Source organism: Triturus cristatus, chromosome 10 (genome assembly GCF_964204655.1).
Source record: "Triturus cristatus chromosome 10, aTriCri1.1, whole genome shotgun sequence".
Taxonomy (NCBI): Eukaryota; Metazoa; Chordata; class Amphibia; order Caudata; family Salamandridae; genus Triturus; species Triturus cristatus.
Window position 1 is genome coordinate 224,908,204 of NC_140593.1, and position 21,607 is coordinate 224,929,810.

The 21,607-nt window shown below is 45.2% G+C and overlaps 1 protein-coding gene across 1 annotated transcript in view; it reads right to left on the bottom strand.

Annotated features, from left to right (window-relative positions):
- Positions 1-21,607, bottom strand: part of LOC146789243 (serum paraoxonase/arylesterase 2-like) — a 403,316-nt gene that overhangs the window by 219,893 nt on the left and 161,816 nt on the right. The window contains exon 2 of the mRNA XM_085630862.1: positions 14,335-14,405. Within this exon, the coding sequence (XP_085486988.1) occupies positions 14,335-14,405 (71 nt within the window). The remainder of the gene's footprint in view (positions 1-14,334; positions 14,406-21,607) is intronic.

A 21,607-nucleotide genomic window follows, 5' to 3' on the forward strand; every position in this document is an offset into this window, starting at 1 on the left:
CCACAAGCCAAATCCTTCACTGCCATTGCACATTCAACAGCTTAAAATGCCATATGAAAGCAGGAGAAGAAACAGAGAACATCAAAACTCCAAGATTACCTCACCCTATTTAAAGCACTCTGCTCTAATTGTTGATCTCTCATCAGCACAGTTAGACCCTCTCACTACAAGATTACCATCAGGGGGTCAACAGGTGTAAAGCTCATTTTAAGGATGTCAAACACAGTACCTGTCACAATTCATTCTCTGTGCTCTCACATTCACCATTAGGAAGCCTACCTGTAAGACTTTCTACTGTTTAACTAAAGTTCCTGACTTTCAGCTAAAACCCACACTGATTTCTAGAACACTGGACCATAATCTATTTTCATTTCAGAGCTAGGTCAGGTTTTGTCACAGCCAGCATGCTACGTCTTACAAAGACTACATTTCTCAGAACCCTGTCAATCACCTGTATTGATTTAAAGCTTCCTGGAAAATGTTATATTTTTAATTCATATTCAAAATACTTGTTAGATTTTGTGGCAATTTGTTTGCTGTTCCTGCCTATGACTCAATTCCTGGAAATGCCCTGCTCTTTGCTTCATCTCTGCCCTTGCATGCCACGGTTAGGAGGATGATTCAGCACACTTGTTAATTTGATCACTCTTGTTGGACTTGGCCTGCTTTTCTGAAACCATTTTTTTTTCTTTTGTCCTCATTTGCCTCTATAGCACCATTTAGCTTTTCTTACCAGCCGAAATGTCCATAACCTCATATGCTGACATGAGTTGCAAGAGGTGGAGTCGCTTGGAGACGCCCTGGAGTAATAACTCGCACCATCTGAGACCCAATGCACACCAATACCAGGTGGGGGAAAACCTACCACACTGAAAAAAGGTGCTATCAGCCGAGGCGGAGAAGGGCTTAATCATAGGACCCCTGGTCTAATACATTAAGTGGACTACTTCCATCAACTCAAAAGGGGTGCCCAAAATTCCTGCCTTCGACGTCCCTTGATTGACATATCTAACTTTGCCGCACTCTTTACAGATAATATCCAGTCTTCATACCTTGGTGGGTCTGGGAAACCCCCAGTTTGCAGATCTCTCTGCGAGCCAATAAAATCGTATAAAATACCAAGTTCGCATGGTTCTTATTGGTTACAGTTTGAGAGTCCAAAAGCCCAAAAATAACTAGTAAAGCGCTTACTTTAACTTGAATCTTCAAAGAATCAGATAGTGCTTTACTCACGGCCATCCAAAAGGGCTGGATCCTTGGGCAGAGTAAGAACATGTGGAGATCTTATTCCTTCATGCAGCCACATTTTGGACACGCCACATCTCCTCCTCTCCCAAACTTTGATAACCTCTGGGGAGACCAATAGGCCCTGTGAACGGTGAAAAGATGGTTCCTTCTCAGGTATGCAGATTTTACTATTTTGTACAAAGTACGCATAGATACTTTATACCATTTATCTTCAAGTGTAGCTGTCGGCAAGCATCTACCCCATAGATCATCTGGGAGACTGACGTTTCCATCCTGCATTTCCACCATGCGCCAATACCAAAGTGCCATCTCCTTGATTGGAGTCCACTTGGAAATCAGTTTCTCCTCAAATTCGTTATAGTCTCCAATTTTTGTGCTTGAAGCTTGAAACCAGTTTAAAACTTGGAGGTATTTAAATATTGATATTCTTTGATCAGATTTCTGGTTGCAATACTCCCAGGAGAACAACTGATCTTCATGTAAGAAATGTTTCCAGATTACTATGCCAGCTTCCCTCAATGGTGCGGACAGCGCATCTTTAGCCCATTCGGGGGAGCCCGGAGAATCCTAGATGGGAGCAAAGTGGCTAAAATATGGCAGTTTTATAGCTCTCCTCACTCTATACCATGTCTCAGCCATGCCTCGTAAGCTTTTCAGTCTAACTTTCTTAAAGTATTTTGGGTCTGCGTACTTAAACATAAAACCTCCTTCCGTCAGATTCTGGCTTCTCAACTGGACCTCAAAAAGTCTACCCACCTCTGAATTAGAGGGTATGGCCAAAAGCATTCTTCCATTTTTTAACAAAAAAGACCAGGAGTAAAAGAGCAGATTGGGTAGCGCTAAGCCTCCTTTTTCCAGTCTCCTTCTCATCTTCTTCCAAGAGATTCTTGGCCCCTTAGAGGCCCAGATAAAAGACCCGATCTGACTCTGAAGTTTGAAAAACCAAGCTTTACAGAAGGGGAGAGGAATAGCCTCAAAAAGAAAAGTAAACTTCGGAAGGATTACCATTTTTAGAAGATTAACCCGACCAAACAGAGTCAAGGGGAGATGCGCCCAGTTCTTCAACAGGGTAACCACTTCTTTCTTAACTATATCAACATTTTCTTCTGTGAGGTTAACGATTTCCTGTGTAATCTTTACCCCTAATTATTTCATGTGCTTAGTGCATCTTATCCCATCCGCCTCTAAATTCCAGGTCATAACCTCAGTTTTTGTTTATTAATCTTATGCCCTGAGATTTTTCCAAAATCAGTGGTGATTGTTAAAACGGACTCAAGTGCACTCTGAATATCCCTAGTGAAGACTAAAATATCATCTGCATACAATCCAATCTTTTTACTCGAGCCATTATATTGGATTGCTAAAATTTCTGCAGAGCCCCCGAGTCTTCTAGCTTATGGCTCAATATATAGCTCGAATAAGAGAGGAGACAAAGGACAACCCGGTCTTGTTCCCCTTGAAATCTGAACCGATTCTGTCAGGGCTCCATTAACTAAAACTCTAGCAATCGGGGCGGCATAGGTGCCCTCCAAAGTTCTACATATGTTTGGGCCAAAATTAAGAGATTTAACTACTGCCTGCAAAAAGACCCAATTAACACGGTCGAGCGCTTTAGCGGCATCAAGTGCCATAACCGCTAAGGGGAGCTCATAGGTGGTGGCCAAGTCTATCGCCCCAATGAGATTAAATGTCAATTCTTTGAGCGTTCTACCGCGAATAAAACCCTTTTGATCCTCATGCACAACCAAAGGAATAACCCCATTAAGCCTTTCTGCTATGAATTTTACAAATAGCTTATAATCAGAGTTGAAAAGTGATATTGGCCTAAATGAATCACAATTTTTGGGGCATTTGCCGGGTTTCAAAATTAAAGCGATGGTAGCCTCTTTCCATGAGTCTGGAAAACCCACACTAGTCAAGAAAATTTCATTAAACATATGTAGCAGAATCGGTGCTAATATGTCAGCCAGGGCCTTATAAACTTTGTGGGGAAGACCATCAGGTCCCGGAGCCTTTCCTTTCTTGCCCTCTCTTAATACTTTCTGTAATTCCACTATACTGATCTTTTCATTCAAACGCTTACTCTTCTCCTCTGATAGTTGTTCAATCGAGTCTTGAGCCAACCAACTAGCAGCTTCTTCTTGAGTAACAACTAAATCCTCCTGCTAGACTTTCCCAAAATACTTATTAAAGGCCAATTCAATGGCCTGGTTGTCCAAGAGTAAAGCCCCGTTTGTTCACATCTGATCTCTTTAATTGTGTTTTTGACTTGAACGCTCTTAACTTTCCAGGCAAGTAACTTACTAGATCCCTCCCCATATTCAAAATGTGCCAAGCGGCTTGTTTCCCACCTTTCCCTGACCTTTCCTTGCATGGTGGCTGAATAAGTTACCTTTAATAGCTCAATTTCAGTCAGCCTGGTATCCTGTTGTCCCTGGTTACTTACAGAAGTCAGACCATTCTCCAACAACCGTATTTGCCCCTCTAAGTTTAAAATCTTCTGCTGATATAATCTTCTCCTAGGTGCTGCGAGAGTACCCAGTCTGCCTCTTAAATATGCCTTGTAGGAGTCCCACACTATTCCCACTGAAGCAGAGCCCACGTTATTATCAAAAAACTCGGTCTCATGTTTCAATATATCGAGAGACTGTGCGTGCAGCATAATGGAACGATCTAATGTCCATCTGGATTGAGGCCTTGCCTGGCCCAAATTTATGCGAAGTACTACAGCTGAATGATCTGAAAGGTGTGCACCTATATGTTGGATATCTAATACCAAGTCCCTTAGCCTGTTGTCGATTAGGAAGTAGTCAATCCTGGAGTGGTGCCTATATTTCTTAATGTGAAATGTAAAGCTTCTATATGGGCCCACTCTCTGCCTCCAAATATCACATAGGCCCAATTGCCTAATCAAATGATGTACCAGTGCCGACATTTTCGGGTTAACTACTGCTTTACTATTTGATGACCTATCCAACTTATGGTCAATCACAGCATTAAAATCCCCCGCCATTATAATTGGATCAGGAAAATTTAGTAGCTCGGCATATAAGGCTTCAAGGGGGCCTGTGTCATCTTGATTTGAGCCACAATAACCCACCAAAGTGTATTTATAGCCATAGATCCTTAACTTCGCTACCAGCCACCTACCCGAGATAGTTGAAACACTACCTTCTACAGTAATATTCATTCCCTTTTTTAATCAAGATTGCAACACCCTTGGTAACTGACAACTGCTTTGTTGCAAGTGCAAAAGAGATCCATTTTTTTACTTTAAAAAAACTCACAACTCTCAACCTCTGTCAAATGGGTCTCCTGCAAAATAATAATTTGTGCCTGACAATCGCTCAAGTATTGCAATATCCTCTCTCGTCTAGCTCTGACCCGCAGACCATTCACATTCCAAGAGAGTATTCTTATCTCATTAGCTACTTTCCTGGCCATCATCTACGAACTCCATCTTAATTCAATCTTTGGCTGGAGATTAAAACATCGGTATGGCAAAAGAGGATATTTTTTAATTTTTTTCCTTTCATGCTCCCCACCCTGTGCCCAGCAACAAACTCTCCCTCCCCCCTGGAAAACCCTTCCCTGACTTACCAAAATAGGAAGCCCTATGGGTGCCCTCTCCCCCAGAATTGCCTCAAAACACACATCCATGAGCTATAACTAAAAGGAAAAAAAAAGAAGAAAGGAAGAAAGACAGGTAGAAAGGAAAGCTACACAAACATAGAGCTTATAATTTGGAACTTATACTAGGTACTCCACAAGATTGATAAGGAAATTCTCCTTACAAGGTTCCTGACTGTAAACCCTCCATGAACCTATCCACTTCAACAAAACTGAAAGAATGCATCTTAATATTGAGCATTACCTTTAACATCGCTGGAAATTTTAATTGCACAGACACACCAAGCTTCCTGAGAGGGTCAATTCTCTTGCCCAACTCCCATTGCCTATTGGAGATTTCGGTCGAAACATTTGATCTAATTTCAAACTTTACTCCATCTATCTCCATCCCTTTTTTAGCCAGGGCACGAGATACAATCTTTTCCTTAAGGGAGTATGTAAAAAAAGTTACCAGGATTCTCCTAGGCTTCGCTCTATTTGGGTTAGGTTTGTAAGGATCCCTGTGTATCCTCCGGATATCCTTGCTGATTTCCACTTCTGACTCCTCAAGGAGTAGCTCTTTTTTAATCAGATGAACTATGAAAAATGTGATGTCCTCCCCTTCCTTGCCCTCTGGAATTTTCAAAAACTTCAAGTTATTTCTCCTCTGAAAATTCTCTAGCCTTTCTAGCCTCTCCTATTGTTGTTCTCCATCCCTCCTTTTTAAGGTCTCCAACTCTGCTGCGTTGCCCTCTATTGCTTCTTTGAGGATCTTTACTTCCCCTTCAAGAATCACAGTTCTTGAGCTCAGATCGTCAAATTTCTTCTCCAAATTGTCAGACACCTCTGATGTCTTTCTGGTTGGGCTCTGAGATTTCGAAGCGATATTTTATTTCCATCGTAAGAGTTGTAAGAAGACTGGCAATGGACGTATCTTCTTTAACAAGAGTTGTCGAGGGGAATCGTACCTCCATGCTAGCCACATTGTTAATTATTTCATTTTCCATCTGAGTTAGAGGGCCTGAAGGATCCTCAACCGAACATGTTGGAACCTCAGCAGAACCAAATTCTGTGTCCAGGACCCGATAACGGTTTGGAGAAACATCTTTTGACCAATCCCCCATACTTGGGGGATTGTTTAGAGGCAGAGGATGGCAACTACTCTCGCGTGGAAACTGTTCAGTCCTTGAATCCATCTTAGCACTAACTGTCGGAAGGCTATTACTCAGGATGATGGTTTTTGGGAGAATTTTAAAATAGGTCCTAAGTGAAGGGGTGACCTTAATTTTACGTTCAGAAATTGATCTATTTTTAATTGGTTTATTACGTGTTGCTGTCTCCTTAACCACAAGCTCCTTCATTGATATAGCCGGTTTTTGGCTATCCCTTATCGCCAGCTCCCCTGCTACCTTAATTTCAGGATCAGCTTTACTTGGGGTCGCCACTGCTGCTAGAGCCCCAAGATTGGTGGCTCAAGCCCTTCTCAGAGTATACCTGGATAGTCCTGGACCCTCCCTGGCTGCCCCCAGCCCCTTTCTTCTACCTCTTTGTGATTTGGTGCTCATAAAATTCAAAATCGGGGAGCCGGGGCCAAGAGGATTCAGAAAGAGCGCCAGGTGAAATAAAATCCAAGACCCCTACCTTATTCAAGAGTTTATTCTGCTTTGATGCAAGCACCAGTGCAAGAGAAGTACTTGCAAACCTTTTGGCAGCTTCAGTTCCTTCGACATGTATCAGATGGACGAGCTTCAAGGGACTGGTGCTGCTCTGCCCGTCTCCAACTCCCCTCCCCCAGAAGGGAAACCGGGAGGCGGCACGCCTTCCTCTGCGGAGCTCCAGCGCCGCTCGCAACCACGGCTGATCTCCCGCTGTCCTGCCGATCCAAACACGCTCTGAAGGAAAAGCTCTCAAGAGGTATTTCGCTGTATTTCTGGATATCTTTTATTTATAGCTCATCAACCCTTCTACTTTTCCCTATTTTGTAATTCATACGCTCCTAAATTGTGAGAATTATTCTCTGGGTTCTGGGCTCCCGCGACCTGCACGCTAGCTGGCTGCCATGTTTTCCCCCGAACAAGTACCTCTGAAACCATTTTTTGTTGGCTTTTCGGACTCTGTGCACTTTACTACTGCTAACCAATGCTAAGGGCTTATGCTCACTCAAATATGGTTACATTGGCCTACACTGAATTGGCACATTTAATTGACTTGTTAGTCCCTAGTAAATTGTACTGTAGGTACCCAAGGCCTGTTCATTCATTGCTACTAGTGGACCTGCAGCATTGTACCATCCACTACCGTAGCCCTTTAAACATTTCACAGGCTTCTCATTGCAGTCCTGTCATGCAGTTTTAAACTGCTATTTCGACCTGAAAAAACAGAACTTTTGCCAGGGCACCCCTAAGGTAGGCTCTACAGAGCCCATAGGGCAGAGTGCATTGTCATTAAAAAGCAAGACAAGTGTTTTTAACGTTTTACGTGACTTGGTTGTGAAAAACTCCTAAATTTGTTTTCACTACTGTAAGGCCTACCTCTTCCACAGGATTACATTTGGCTAACTTATAACATTTATGAAATGCTAACTTTTGATAGGGAGCAGGTAGAAATGTCATGTCTGGGAGGGAATAAATTGTAATCTAAAATCCTCTTTAATGGTAATGTCGGATTTTAGATAACATTTTGAAAATGCTACTTTTAGAAAGTTGGAATCTTTCTGCCCAAAACGTTTAAAGGCCTTCTAGGAGTTTCCAGCTGCTTGAGCTTGTTTAATTGCTCCCACATCAGGAGTGCTTATTGGGCCGAGATGGTGAAAAATACTACCTCGGTGTAACAGGGAGAGGGCCATTCTGACAGAATTACCTTCAAAGGGCTTCCTGGAGCACACACACAAAGGAACCCAACACTATTTTTTTGTCACCCAGGACTTCTTGGAGCCTTGGCAGAGGAAAGGAAGGGAACAACTTTCCAGAACCAGAAGTGGGGTTAGCCTAGAAGATTACACCACTTCAAAGGATGGCACCTGGTATAAATATTGAACCATCAGAAGACTTCTTCAGTACTGTCCTAGACCTGTTGACAGTACAGCAAAAGGACTGCATTGTGCCCCAGAGCCCTGCCCTGCTACTTGAAGCCTGCTGTATTCAACAGAGGACTGCGATGCTGGTACCAGAATACTACCTTTCTGCTTGAGGCCTGTCTCTTTCTCAAGAGGGCTGCCCTGCTGCTTTAGGCCTGCCCTGCTCTCTGAGAAGAACACTTGACCTAATCCCTTCACCACTGGTTAACCTGAATGAATCCAAGAATCAGTTGGCTGACCACCTGTTCTGTCCTGACACCACAAGGTCCAGAGACCCAGCTGGTCTGCTACACAACTTGCCTGGATCTGCAACTGAGCTGTGTTGCCCTGATCCTCAAGAGATGCCTCCCCAGTTTCTGGACCCTTGGTTGACATCAGAGTGCACTTCTCTACAAGGAAAGGTACAATTCTGAAGTTTTGGGCTCCTTGTGGCCTCTTGCACTTAGAACTGGACTCTTTGTGCCGGACTTTGTGAAGGTACGTTTTTCAGTGGGACTAACCTGGCTCCAGTATCTGGTCCATGCGGCATCATGAATTGCCTTAACTTGTGACTTTCCCCCGGTCTAGCATGACCAAAGAGACCTTGAGTGGCACTTTTTGCATATTCCCAGATCTACTGATTGGATTTTAGCTGTTTTGGTCTCATTTTATTTATGAAAATGTTCTATATTTTTCTAAATTAGTCTGCGACTTTTCTGGTGTTTTGTTGCATTTTCACTTTAACTTTTATGTGCTGTATAAGTACTTTTCATTTTGACTCTAAGTTAAGCCTGACTGCTTTTGTGCCAAGTTACCAGAGGATTAACTACACGTTAATTTAGTGACTTTTGTGGTTCACCTTGACAGGTATTGTGGTTGTTGCTTGACTAGGGTTTTTAACCCTCCACCTCAACCAATAACCCAAATTCCTTCCAACTCCTGAGGCCATGCGATCATCAGTGAGCTCTTTCAAGCCTATTTACTTCAGTCCAGTGTTGGCCACCATAGCTGTGTTCCTGTTTAGCTGAACATTTGTATCCATAGTTCCCAATTATGAAGCAGTTAATCAACATTTGCAGGGTCTTCTAATTCCTGAGCCATAACTAAATCCTTGTTCCATGAACCAGCACAGTCCTGCAGTTCTTGTTTCCTATTTTAGTGCATCCTTGTTGGCAGAACTTCCACTACTTCAGAAGTTACCCTTTTCCCAATTCCTGGCTTGTTTCCTTCTTCCTCAGTTGAACTTTCAAGTGTGCTTCCATCTTATTCCTATTGCCTTAAATTCAAGTTGTCCTTTATGTTTTTTACTTGCTTTGTGACAATTTTTCAAATTAGTGTCTGTATTTCTTGTTAAGCACTACTCCTCTCTAGCTCTTGGTCTACCATGGTTGGTCATTTTGTTGACCTCATTTGCTGTAACCATCTGATATGTTCCTGTGTGATCATCAGAACTTGTGGTCAAAGTTGATAACATGGGTAGTCTTACTTGTCCACCTTGAGCATTATCTCTAAGCTACTTTAACAACACCAAGGGTATCATCTCCACAGACCTTGACTTTGAATGTATAAGGCATGTGGTATTGTTGATCAAATATGAATTTACCTTGAAAAAACAAAAGACAAGAGGTGTTTGGCAAAACAGGAACAGGTGGTTTAATTAAAGACTTCGGCCGGGAGCACAGTTACAGAAGCAGGCCTGATGGCTGCCTCAAATTCCAAACAAATTAGACAAGTCTTCATTCAGTTTTTGGGTGCCATAAAAGTGCTTCTGACAAAACTTTTTTGCTAAAAGAATGCGGACCTCATCTGTGGAGTTGTTAAGCAGGCCCCCCGATAACAAATGCAGATGGGTCACAACTTTGCGTGGACACAATGTGGGCCAGTGAGTAATGTGTCCAGATGTCCAGCATGAGGGACACGTGATCACTGTGTCTAAAGTGTGTGCTGTGTTCTGATTGGTTATATGTTCCTAACTTCGTGTGGCATTTGACGTTGTGATGTTTTGGGAATGCATACACTCATCCAGCCATGTGCGCTTTATTGGGGCCAATCTCCCGGGACCATTGTGGTGTAGCTGAGCTTATTGGGGGCATGGGTCTGAGTTTCCTGTTCGTGCATTTGTCTGCCAGCTATGTGAAATTCCACCTGTGACCTGTCAATCTGTAACCACAGCCCTAGGCCACAGAGCCTGACTTACCGCATATTTCTGAGTCGGGGTTGATGGGAGAGCTCATGACGGGCGAGATTGTTAATAGTGATGCAATTTCACTCCTATATGCGAGTGTATCATTATGAACAGTCGCATCGATTTGATCGATATTAACAGATATTTGTAATCAGTAACTGTAATTGAAATTGTGGCAGGTAACGTGCTGAACTGCAGTCTTTTTCTACACAATCCCTGTACAGTTAATGTTGTTGTGAGAAGGTGGGTCTGACCATCTAATCCACCTAGTTTTTTAGCTTTTGATCACTTGGTTTTTGACCTTTTACTGTGGGAGAGCATCATAACTTGTGACTCACCCATGGTAAACTCATGGTAAAATGGACTGTGCATGTTGATCGCCAGTGTCTGCCTTTTAAGATAAGGCAGCTATGACGCAGCTGGGGAAGGGGCATGAACATGTGTGCACACGTTAGAGCTGCACGTGCAGGACTCCTGTCATGCGCAACCCAGAACCTGCGCACATGTAGCCGGGCACAGAAGAGACTCTGCATGGCTGGGTTTTTACCTGGGATAGGCCTTATAGTGCTAGTATGCACAGATAGGGACAGTCAGTGTGCTTTCCTGCATAGACACTCAATTATACCCTATAGGAAAGACTGCCTTAAAGTACAGCTCTTCTCCCCTTGGGTTTACAGACACCAGTCATACCAACGTACAGTGAAACCCGTCTGAAAAGAACAATCGTATAAAGTCCAAAGTCATAACTGTACAGCTTATGGGTCCATCCAGGAGTGTCATATTTCTCTGGCTTCAGGATCAGAGATACAGCCTGTTCTAACACTTCTGGACTGGGTTAATAACGTTTCCCTCCAGCAGCAGGGGCAAAGGCTTCCTCCCCCTACAAAGGAAGAAACTAACATTAAGAGGAAGGGGTGGGCAGTACTGCTCTGCATCAATCAGCCAGCTGTCATCCTGTCCCAGGAAAGCCCACTGAACAAAGGGAGGGAGCCCATACCCTGTGTAACACCAGCAGGATTTGCAAGAAGGGGCCCAGGATGCTATCAATGGGCCCCGTGAAGTACATGGACGCGGGAGCGCTGTTGTGCGCCTCCTCACGATGCAAGGAAGCGGCCTAGGACCCCATCCCTGGGCCCCGTCAAGAAAATGGATGAGGTAATGCCATTAGACTCCCCCGCTGAGGTGGGAAGGCCCAGGACTCCATCTCTGATCCACGATGCTGGCTGAGGAGCGAGGGGAGTGGTGCTGCACTCCCCCGAGTAGTACATGTCTGCCCACAGAAGCAGGCAGACAGGAATGCTGCAGTTAGCTCCCTCAGCAGCACATCAGTGTGCTGGCGCACAGGGAGCTGGCTGGGATGAGGCTAGGGTGGGTTCTGTCCAGCCACAGGAAAGTGCACATGGGGTGCGCCTGGGTCAGACCGGGACCCCAAGAAAAGAGAAGAGGCAGCGCAAGCCCACCTGATAAAAAAGAAGTTAAAAAACACGAAGGAAATTCACAGCAGCAGAGAGGCAGTGAGAGAGCCGCTGCTACAATATGCACCCTCACAGAGGAGCATCCCATAATGCTCATCAGTTTCGCCCGCATTTAAAAATGAGAAACACTCATTTGTGCCTTGTGGTGACCCCAGGAGTGCTGGGACCCAACCCTATTGAGAGAAAGTGTGGGGGAGATGCAGGGGCAGCGCAGCCTCCCCCCAAAAGAAGTGCCAGAGTCCCTACCCTAGGTTTGGTGAGGCCTCTGGAATGATAACCCCTCAATGATTTTGAAGTATTTCCAAACATTTTCCCAGCTAGAACTTTTGTTCTACAGCTGGGAATGCTGGGTGAATACTATGGTTGCAATTCCGAGTGGCCTGAAAGTGGTTTAATGTGGCTTTTCATATTGGCGAAAAATCCTCTAGGGGTGAAAGGTTGTAATGGCACGTGTGTGCATTTACAAAAATGATGTCCTTTAGGGAACTATGTTAAAATGCAATACTTTTTGCCAGGGACTCAATGAAATCATGAAGGTGATGCCCTTTAGGGTGTGTTTAAATTGCTATATCATGCTAAAAGTAATGTTGATACCACAAATCATTCAGACATGCCTATACATTTTACTTGCACCTGTTTTGATGGAATAATGAGAAAGATAGCCACTCCTGATCAATGTCTGCACGCTTTATTGCCAGTAGTAAGTGCTCTCACCAAAAGATATGTTCAAGTCTTGCAGCTGCATACAAGGGAATGTTTTTGACATGTGATTTGTTGGTCTAAATTTCTCATTAGGGAGGGAAAAAGAACGATTACGCAATGGCATCACAAAGTAATTCGATCAGCTTGTATACATTTGTAAATTGCGCCACAGTATTACGGGGGTGGGTGTGGTGTGTGTGTGTGTGCGTGTGTGCGTGTGTGCGTGTGTCTGGGTGCGTGTGACAAATGCACTTTTTTCATTTTCAAAAGAAAAGGCAAGGACTGGACGATGAGTTATTGAGTGTTATAACTGCGTATTTGTGAATGGTGATTACTAGCCCACACCGCACCCCTTGAGTAGGCCTTGTACTGCTCTGCTACCCCTCTGAGAGTCAAGCACTACTATGCGTTGTCTGGTTCCAAGTGAAGGATAAATGTAGACCCATTACTTGTGCAGGCCACACAACTAATGATGCATAGTTATATTTATGTTTTGCACATTCTGGATGTTGTACTGAATGTTGAATTGCCTTTTAGTTATCTGCTCCTTCTGAGCTTTACCTTTCTTGTTTCCTTGTGTGGAGCTTTACCACTAGATCGTTTGTCTCCCCCAATTCCTTTTGTCATTTGGGTAGCTCTCTTACCAACATTCTGTTATTTTTGTCTATCCTGCCAGCAGTTAGTTCAAGACCCTTGCCACTACTAACCCTCCACCTCTGTTTCAGTCGACAAATAGAACACCAACAACCTTTGCTTTACTGATAACGTTCTGAAAATCAGATATAACATTATTACCTCTTCCACCATTGACTCGCTTCAAGGAAAGGCTTTCACACCCCTTATGCACTTTGCCCAGGCCTTGCTAAGCTAGCTAACTTTCCCAGGAGCCATTAAGGTATGTGAGATGTTCCCTCTGCTAAAATAAAATCAACTAAAAAAAAGAAAAATCACTGGACTGAGATAACCTTCCCCACTTCTCCTCTATTAATCGTCTTTGGTTCATAGAGAAAGATGACTGAGAAAACAGCCACCTCCCAGCTACAGGAGCACGGCAGCAAGAACAGGCCCACCAGGCAGGCTTCAGACCGCGCTGGAGCACTGAGGCAGCCAGACTGCAAGGAGTCGATGGCAACCCCCTCCCAAGTAACAGAATTACCCCCGACTCATGCACTGAATCCCTGGACACAGTGAGCCATCCATCACTGATCAACACCCTGAAAACACGCATGAGATTGGTATGCACTGGATTGAAATGGCTCATAGGTTAATAAATCAGTGGCAGCTCCACAAGACCAGTGACACTCCCCTTCCCCTGTGGATCCAGAACGATTTGCGGCCGTTTCACTGCAAGCCCTGCAATGGTTGCTATTTTTGTAATTTTTTTGAAGGGGCTGTGGCCACCCTGTGCTCCTGTTCCCTTCCCCATCATGTCCACGGCCATTTCACCAGCTCCAACTGCAGTGCTGTCTGGTAAGGCACTCCTACTGCAGGCAGTGAAATGTCCCTGGGCAACAAAAAAACATGGCATAAAGTCTGCATACCATCTATAACCACTAATTTGACCCCCCTTCGGATACACTTTTACAGACAAAAGCATAAAGGTCCATCAATATGCAAAGGATACACAACTCTACCTGAAAATACTATCAACCAATGGCATACAAAGAACGCCAAATCAAAAGCCTTATTGCCACACCGGGGAAAAAACATTGCAAGTAAGAAAACAAAAACAAAAAACACAAGGCAAACCCCTATACATGCTCCCAAAAAACATTTTACCTATCAAAATGACATCCACACGGACTCTCCTACAATTCAGAGAAAGCTAAAGACAACTCTTCAAGGGGCGCTACCCCCGACCTGCCAGTCTATCCTTGGCCTTCCCCAGTGATTTGGTCTTCCTGGGGCCACATCCTAAGTCAGCACTCCATTATTCTTAAACTAAGTTCAACTCTACAAATAACATCATTATTTAGGAGGTTAACAGTAAGTCAAATTATGCTGATTGTTGGAGTGTTTCTTGTGTCATCAAGAACATAATGCTGATTAGTCATACATACCAATTCCCTCAATGAGGTTGCACTTCGTAGGTTGCATTTGCTTACGTTCTTGAGACGTGTAGATTTTTTGCCTGCAACACAAAAACATAAATAGAATGACATCGAGGTGCCTACGAACAGAATTTGTGTCATACTGGGCTAAATGTGTTCACATCTGGTCTAAAATCTCCATGGAGACCGATTCCAAGTTCTGCTCCAGAACTTAACATTTCTCAGTAACATTCTCAAGTTCATGCACCTTAAAGAACTACACACACACATTACCCCACTTCATTGATACTGTCCCAGCCTCCTGTATTGACAGACTTATTGTCAAACGCTGCTTTTTGTGTGCTTTATCAGTCAGAGACCATTAAAGCTGCTCTGGAACATAAAGCACTTTATTGTTATGTTTGCTATGTAAATGCGCTTGGCAGGGCTGGCTGGTTCACGTTGCGAATGGAGCTACTAGAGGGGACTGATAAGGACTCTCTTGGGTGTTCGTGGGGCGGAATGAATTTGAAAGGGCCACACTGGTTCTGATGGGTGGCGTTAATAGGGCTAGAATGGACTGGGCAGGCCCACACTGGTTATGGTGGATGCAAATGGGGCTGAAATGGTTTGAACTGGCTGGACTGGATGCAAACAGGGCTGTAGTGCATTGAGCAGAGGTAGATCTGCTGGATGTGGTTAGTGCTTGAAGACCATCTTTAGGGCTGGCTGCTTCTAGTACTGTTAATGGAGTTAGGAAGTATTGGGTTGGGTCATGCTACTTCTGTTGGGCGTTATGGATGTTGGAATGGACATTTTCTCACCGGCAGTCTAGTTATGGTCATCTCGCTGTGCAGGAGTCCGCTAAAAGCCTTAGTAGTTCCCCCGGCATTGCCGCTCCCTCCACCCACCCAGCCTCCACAGTTGCACTGACAGACTTGACTGTAGAGCCACCCCTAGTGCGTACAGCCCTGTCACAGACCGGGTCGCTGTGCGCCTCCGCTCTGTGCGCCTCCGCTCTGTGCGCCTGCTGCTGTGTGTAGAGGCTTTCCGTAATAAAGTTAATTAATTTTAGCAGCTGCTGCAGTGCAGTGCAGTGCAACCCAACTTGCCACTAATAGTCCACAAACATTTGGGAATTTATTGTACTGTGAATGTTTAAGTTGCTCAATGAACCAGAATCAAGCAGTCCAGCTCAGAGTGAGCAAATCACATGCCCCATTTGTTTCGCTCAGTGAACCACGATAAATATAAACATTTATCTGGACCCACGTCACTGGCAGAGACAGTGCCCTCAAGTGGATCCAGGTGGTGGCACCTTGCTGTTATTTTCAGGCAAAACGCCCCACGTATCTTATGGCCCGACATAGCAGGCTGAGGTGCCCTTCCATTTGTGGTGCTTTGCAGAAGTTTTAAGAACTTCTTAGTTTTTCTCGGTACTCATATGGGTGTAATTTCTGATGTTTCTGTTTCCCTCATCTCCATTGCGTGATTTTACTCGCGAGAAAGTGCCTCTCATAGTTGTTGAATGTCACTTATATTTACACTGAAATGATGAAAATATCACACACAAGCAATCTGAAACCTTGGCAGCTATGTAATGGCGCTATGCAGTCTGGAAAAGCTGCACATATAAACAACATGGCAAAAAGCCTACATATATTGGTTTCAAAAGCATAATGACAAAATGGCACTACATTTCACATACATTTGTAGTTTACACAGGCAAAAACAATGAGCGGCCATTCACACCCGCTGCTGTAATGGTGAGGAAAAAAAGAAAATGTGAGCATCACAAACTTGGCACTATAGTTTTAAACTGAAACACATACTTTCCCCTAGTATAACTATGTTGCAAATTAGACGCCCTGTTCTGTGGGTAGCCCGGCCATTAAGACTGTCTGACGTGCTTGGCAGCAGCAACAAATGATTCTAAAAAAAAATTGAACACTTGCCCGTTACCTGGCAATCAGTCAGATGCAACCTATAATGCATTTTGACATGAAGACAGTGCCCGGGTAAATACGAGTTTACAGTCCTTCCAGACTAGGGTCTATTTGTTACCCAATGTCAGTTATCACTGGGTAGTTCTGATTAGGACCATATTTTGACAGGGTAGGCATCTTTTGGTTGCTAATATCTTTGGCAGCGTTTGACAAATCTTTACAAAACTTTCCAAAATAAAAGTTCATCAATCTCATCTCCTTCCTGGAAAGTTTAAGGGGTTGATCGGTCAAGCAGGGGCCGAGAATAAGGGGGATCCTAAAATGCATTTTCCATATGCAAGTTTCTATAGGAAAATTAGAGACAGCTACAGCCAAAACAGCTATACATAATTTAACTAAATTTGGCAACAAGCTAGAGCTAGGTCCAGAAAGGCTGCTTTTTGTGATTGGGTGTAAATCAGTTGAAAAGATTTGCAGAAAGTAATGTTATAAAACTTTGCATATTTCACGCTGCAAAGGATCTGCTTAACATAAGATCCAATTTCCTGCTGCCACATCAACAAAGATGGCAGCGATTTTAGTGCTTGTGGTCTCATTCCCGTTCCTGTAAAAATAAATAAAAAGAACACATACAAGAGGCAGGGAAAGGATACCCAGCCCCCCGTAGACCTGGTTGGGGGGGGGGGGGGGGTTCCCCAGAGGGACATCTTGCCCCTTGGAGCCAAAAAAGGTATTTCTTGGCGTTGCGGATCCTCAGAAAAGTTGATCTATAGCACCAAGAAAAAAATGTGTCCTCCATTGTGTAGTGTCCTGAGAGATGGAGCACGAGGGCACTAGGACCTCGGAGGAGGTCAGAGTGCCGGACAGGTCACCGGACACCAGTTCCCGTCAGGGGGGGGAAACACACACACACACACACAGGAAGCAGGGGACGAGGCAGGACGTGCAGCATGCTGGCTGCAGAGCAGATACAATAAAAGAATCGACAACTTACTTGGTGTCGCTGTGATTACTGCGACGCGACGCGACGCGACAACTGGCGACGAAGGTGGGATCGAAATCCACGCGTCGCGGCGACTGTCGGAGCCCACCCGGTCGCGGAAAGAAGATCGGAGCCAGGAGCCCACCCTGGTCCGAAGTGCCCAGCAAGAAAAGAACATCGTTGCGGGAGCCCACCCCGGCGCTGCTAAGAGAAGTAAGAGCAGCGCGAGACTGAAACTGATCAAGCAACTGAAGGAAAGATTAAAATCCCTCTCGCGCGTGAGTTTCAACGAACTCTCGCGAGAGGTGGCAGCCATTTTGAAGTCAGGCGAATTGAGCCAATCAGCGTCCAAGATAGACGGCGGCCATTTTGAAGGGTCAGGCAAAGTCCCGAACAGCGCGAAATCGCGCGAGAGTGCGGCGGCCATTTTGAAGTCAGGCAATTTGGGCCAATAGCAGCACAGGAAAGCCGGGAGGCCATTTTAAGGTCAGGCAAAAAGGAAAATTGACAAAAAAAAGGTCTAAATAAAAGAGAAAAGACAAGAAAAAGGTGCCAAAGAAGGAAAATAGCACCAGAGGGACAAGAAGGAAGTAAAAAGGAACAAATAAATAAATTAGCAAATAACAGAAAGGAAGGATATGGGTGACGAAGAGACAAGGAGCACACAAGCTGTGTTCCGCAGGCCACTGCCATTCAACATATCGGAACCGCAAGCAGGCATCAGATGGGAGAGATGGCTACGACAATTTGAACGATACATGCGCGCAACGGACGTCGTAGAGAGCAAACAACTAGATTTGCTGGTCAACCTTGCGGGAGACGAAATAGAAGACCTAATGATGACACTACCGAGTGAAAAAACGGCAGATTATAAAGGCGCGAAAGCGTGCCTCACGGAGAAATTCGACCCACAACGCAACATTGATTTCGAAAGATACACGTTCCACACAGCATGCCAGCAACCAGAAGAGAGCATGGACGACTTCGCGACAAGGTTGCGGAAGTTGGTGACGTACTGCGAATTTGATAAGTTTGACAATGAAGAAGCAATAAGAACGCGCCTCATCGTAGGGTGTTTGTCAGTAGAGTTCAGAGCACGCATCCTAAAAGAACCAACGACACTTGAAAAAATACTGACGATGGCCCGCACAGAAGCACGGGCCACGGACCATGCCAAACAGATACCAATTGGCAAAGAAAAAGGAACAGCGATGGCGCATCGGATGACGGAATATTTCAAAAGGAACGACAACAGGGAGCAACAACATCCCAGGAAACAAGCGGTCACATGTTACAGATGCGGCCTTGACTTCCCACACGTTGGCACCTGCCCAGCAATGGGCCAGAAATGCAGAAAATGCAACGGGAACAACCACTTCGCAAGCACCTGCATGAGCCGGCAATTTAGGAATGAGAGGGGACGAACAGCTAGACCAAGGACAACAGGCACCAGGCATGCCAGACACATGGAGACAGAAGAGAGAGGATCGTCGGATGAGTCGGACGGACAGACGACGGCTGGGAGAGAAGCACGGCTATACCTCATGTCCGACACACCAAAGGAAGGAAGACAGCAGGAACACATCCAGCTGGTGGAGAAACAGCAAATAAAAAAGACGGCCACAGTTGACATCGACGTCGGGCGCCACAGAACAAAATTTGTGCTAGACAGTGGTGCCACATGCAACATAATGTGCATGTCAGAATACATGAAGATGAGAACAAAGCCAAAGTTATCGCCATCAAAAGTAGATGTGTTCACGTGGGGTTCAAAGACACCCGTAGAAAACATGGGCAAGTTCACTGAAACATTAACATATCAGGACATGACATATCAAGAAGAAATACACGTCCTGAAAGGGGACATCCCTGCACCCTGCCTGCTGAGCAACGTCACGGCACAAGTCATGGGGCTGTTGGCTATGACATATCACATGACAGAAAAAGAGAACATACTGCAAGAATATCCAGAAATACTGCAAGGACTGGGGAAGCTAAAAGACAAACAGGTCACCCTACACATAAACAAAGCAGTGAGACCAGTGGCACAGCATCACAGGAGAGTGCCAATTCACCTACAACCGCAAGTGGAAGAAGAAATAAACAACTTACTGCAGCAAGACATAATTGAGCCTGCAGATGGGCCGACACCGTGGGTATCACCGATTGTGGCAGTCCCGAAGAAAAATACGTCCAAAATACGGATCTGTGTGGACATGAGAATACCGAACACTGCAATATCGAGGGAACGTCATCCAGGACTTCATCTGAACGACATGATCAGCCGGTTGACAGGGGCGTGCCGATTCTCAAAGCTAGATCTGTGCAAAGGGTATCACCAACTAGAGCTGGACCAACAATCAAGGTACATAACGACATTCTCCACCCACCTAGGACTATTCAGGTACAAACGGCTCAGTTTTGGTATCTCGTCAGCGGCCGAAATATTTCAGGAGACAATAAGACAGGTGATACGACCAGTACATAACAGTTTCAACTACAGCGACGACATCCTAGTGTTTGGGAAATCGGACGGAGAACATGATAGTGCCCTAAGGCAAGTGTGCAAACAACTAAAGCAGGCTGGATTAACACTGAATGGAGAAAAGTGCGAGCTAGGGAGGAGAGAACTGATCTTCTTCGGACACATATTCTCGGAAAAAGGGATGAGGCCTGATCCCAGCAAAGTGGAGACGCTGAAGAATACAAAGCCACCGTCAGATGTGGCAGAAATAAGATCATTCCTAGGCCTGGCAAGCTACTGTGCCAGATACATACAAGACTTTGCCACGGTGAGCACGCCGCTGAGAGAACTAACGAAACAAGGCCAGAAATTTGTCTGGTCTCAACAATGCAATGAATCGTTCAAAGAGATCAGGAAGGCCGTGATGACTGTGGAGCACCTCGCATACTTCGACCCGCTGCTTTGCACCGAGCTGACGGTCGATGCCAGCCCAGTGGGTTTAGGTGCAATATTAGCACAACACCTGCCGGGAAAGGAGTCACCAAGGAAGATTGTCTCATACGCCAGCAAAAGCCTGACAGACATTGAGAAGGCGTACTCTCAGCCGGAAAAAGAAAGCTTGGCGGTGGTATGGGCATGCGAGCATTACCACATGTTTGTGTACGGGAAGCCGTTCACCATCATCACAGACCACCAAGCACTAGTAACAATTTACGGCAACCCAGCAGCAAAGATGCCGCCCCGCATCGAGCGCTGGGGCATCCGATTAATGGATTACGATTTCAAAATTGTCCACAAACCAGGGAAAGAACATAATCCAGCAGACTACATGTCGCGACATCCCCTGCCGCACGCTGAAAACAAGGCCTCAATGGCAGAAGAATACTTGAACTTCGTGTTGAAGCAAAGCACGCCGGCACCGGTAACTAACAGAAATAGAGAGAGAAACGGCAAAAGATGACACTCTTCGAGCGGCCAGAGAAACGATGAGACAGCAAAGGTGGAGGCACGTAAACAACAACTGCACTTGGAAGGCAGGAGTAAAGAAGGAGGAGATGCTGGCTCTACAGAAAATAAGCGGGGAACTGTCGGAGACCAACAGTGGAATTGTAATGCGGGGCACCAGGATAGTCATTCCAAGCTCACTACGACGACAAGTGGTCAACATTTCACACGAGTCACACAGAGGCATAGTAGCGACAAAGAAGTTGCTGAGAGAAAAAGTGTGGTTCCCTGGATTAGATCGTCTAGTAGAAGATACTATTGCGGCCTGTCACCTCTGTCAAACGACAGGTCCACCTGCAAGACAAGAACCACTACAGATGTCGGAACTGCCAAGGGCTGTATGGACAACAATGGCGGCCGATTTCTATGGACCTCTAGACGCGGGAACGTACCTACTGGTCATCATAGACGAATACTCCAGATTCCCCATTGTGAGATCGGTCTCTTCAACGTCAGCAGCCGCAACATTACCGGTTCTGGACGACATATTTGCAGCATGGGGCTCGCCAGAGACACTGAAAACGGATAATGGTCCTCCGTTCTCAGGAGAGGAATTTCGAAGGTTCATGGCCTACCTTGGAATACAGCACAGAAAGATACCACCACTATGGCCGCAAGCAAATGGCATGGTCGAAAGGTTCATGGGAAATATCAAGAAGGCAGTTCAGAGGGCGAAATTGTCACAGATTTCCCTGGGCCAAGCACTATGCCAAATACTGAGAGACTACAGAAACACGCCTCATGGGTCTACAGGGAAATGCCCGGCGGAGCTAGTACTAGGGAGGACAAGCAGAACGAGGCTGCCGCAGGTAGAAGGACTGACAGCACCAGGGCACGACAGCGTGGCAGCAAAAGATGAGGCGGCCAAGAAAAAAATGAAGGAATATGCTGACGAAAGGCGACATG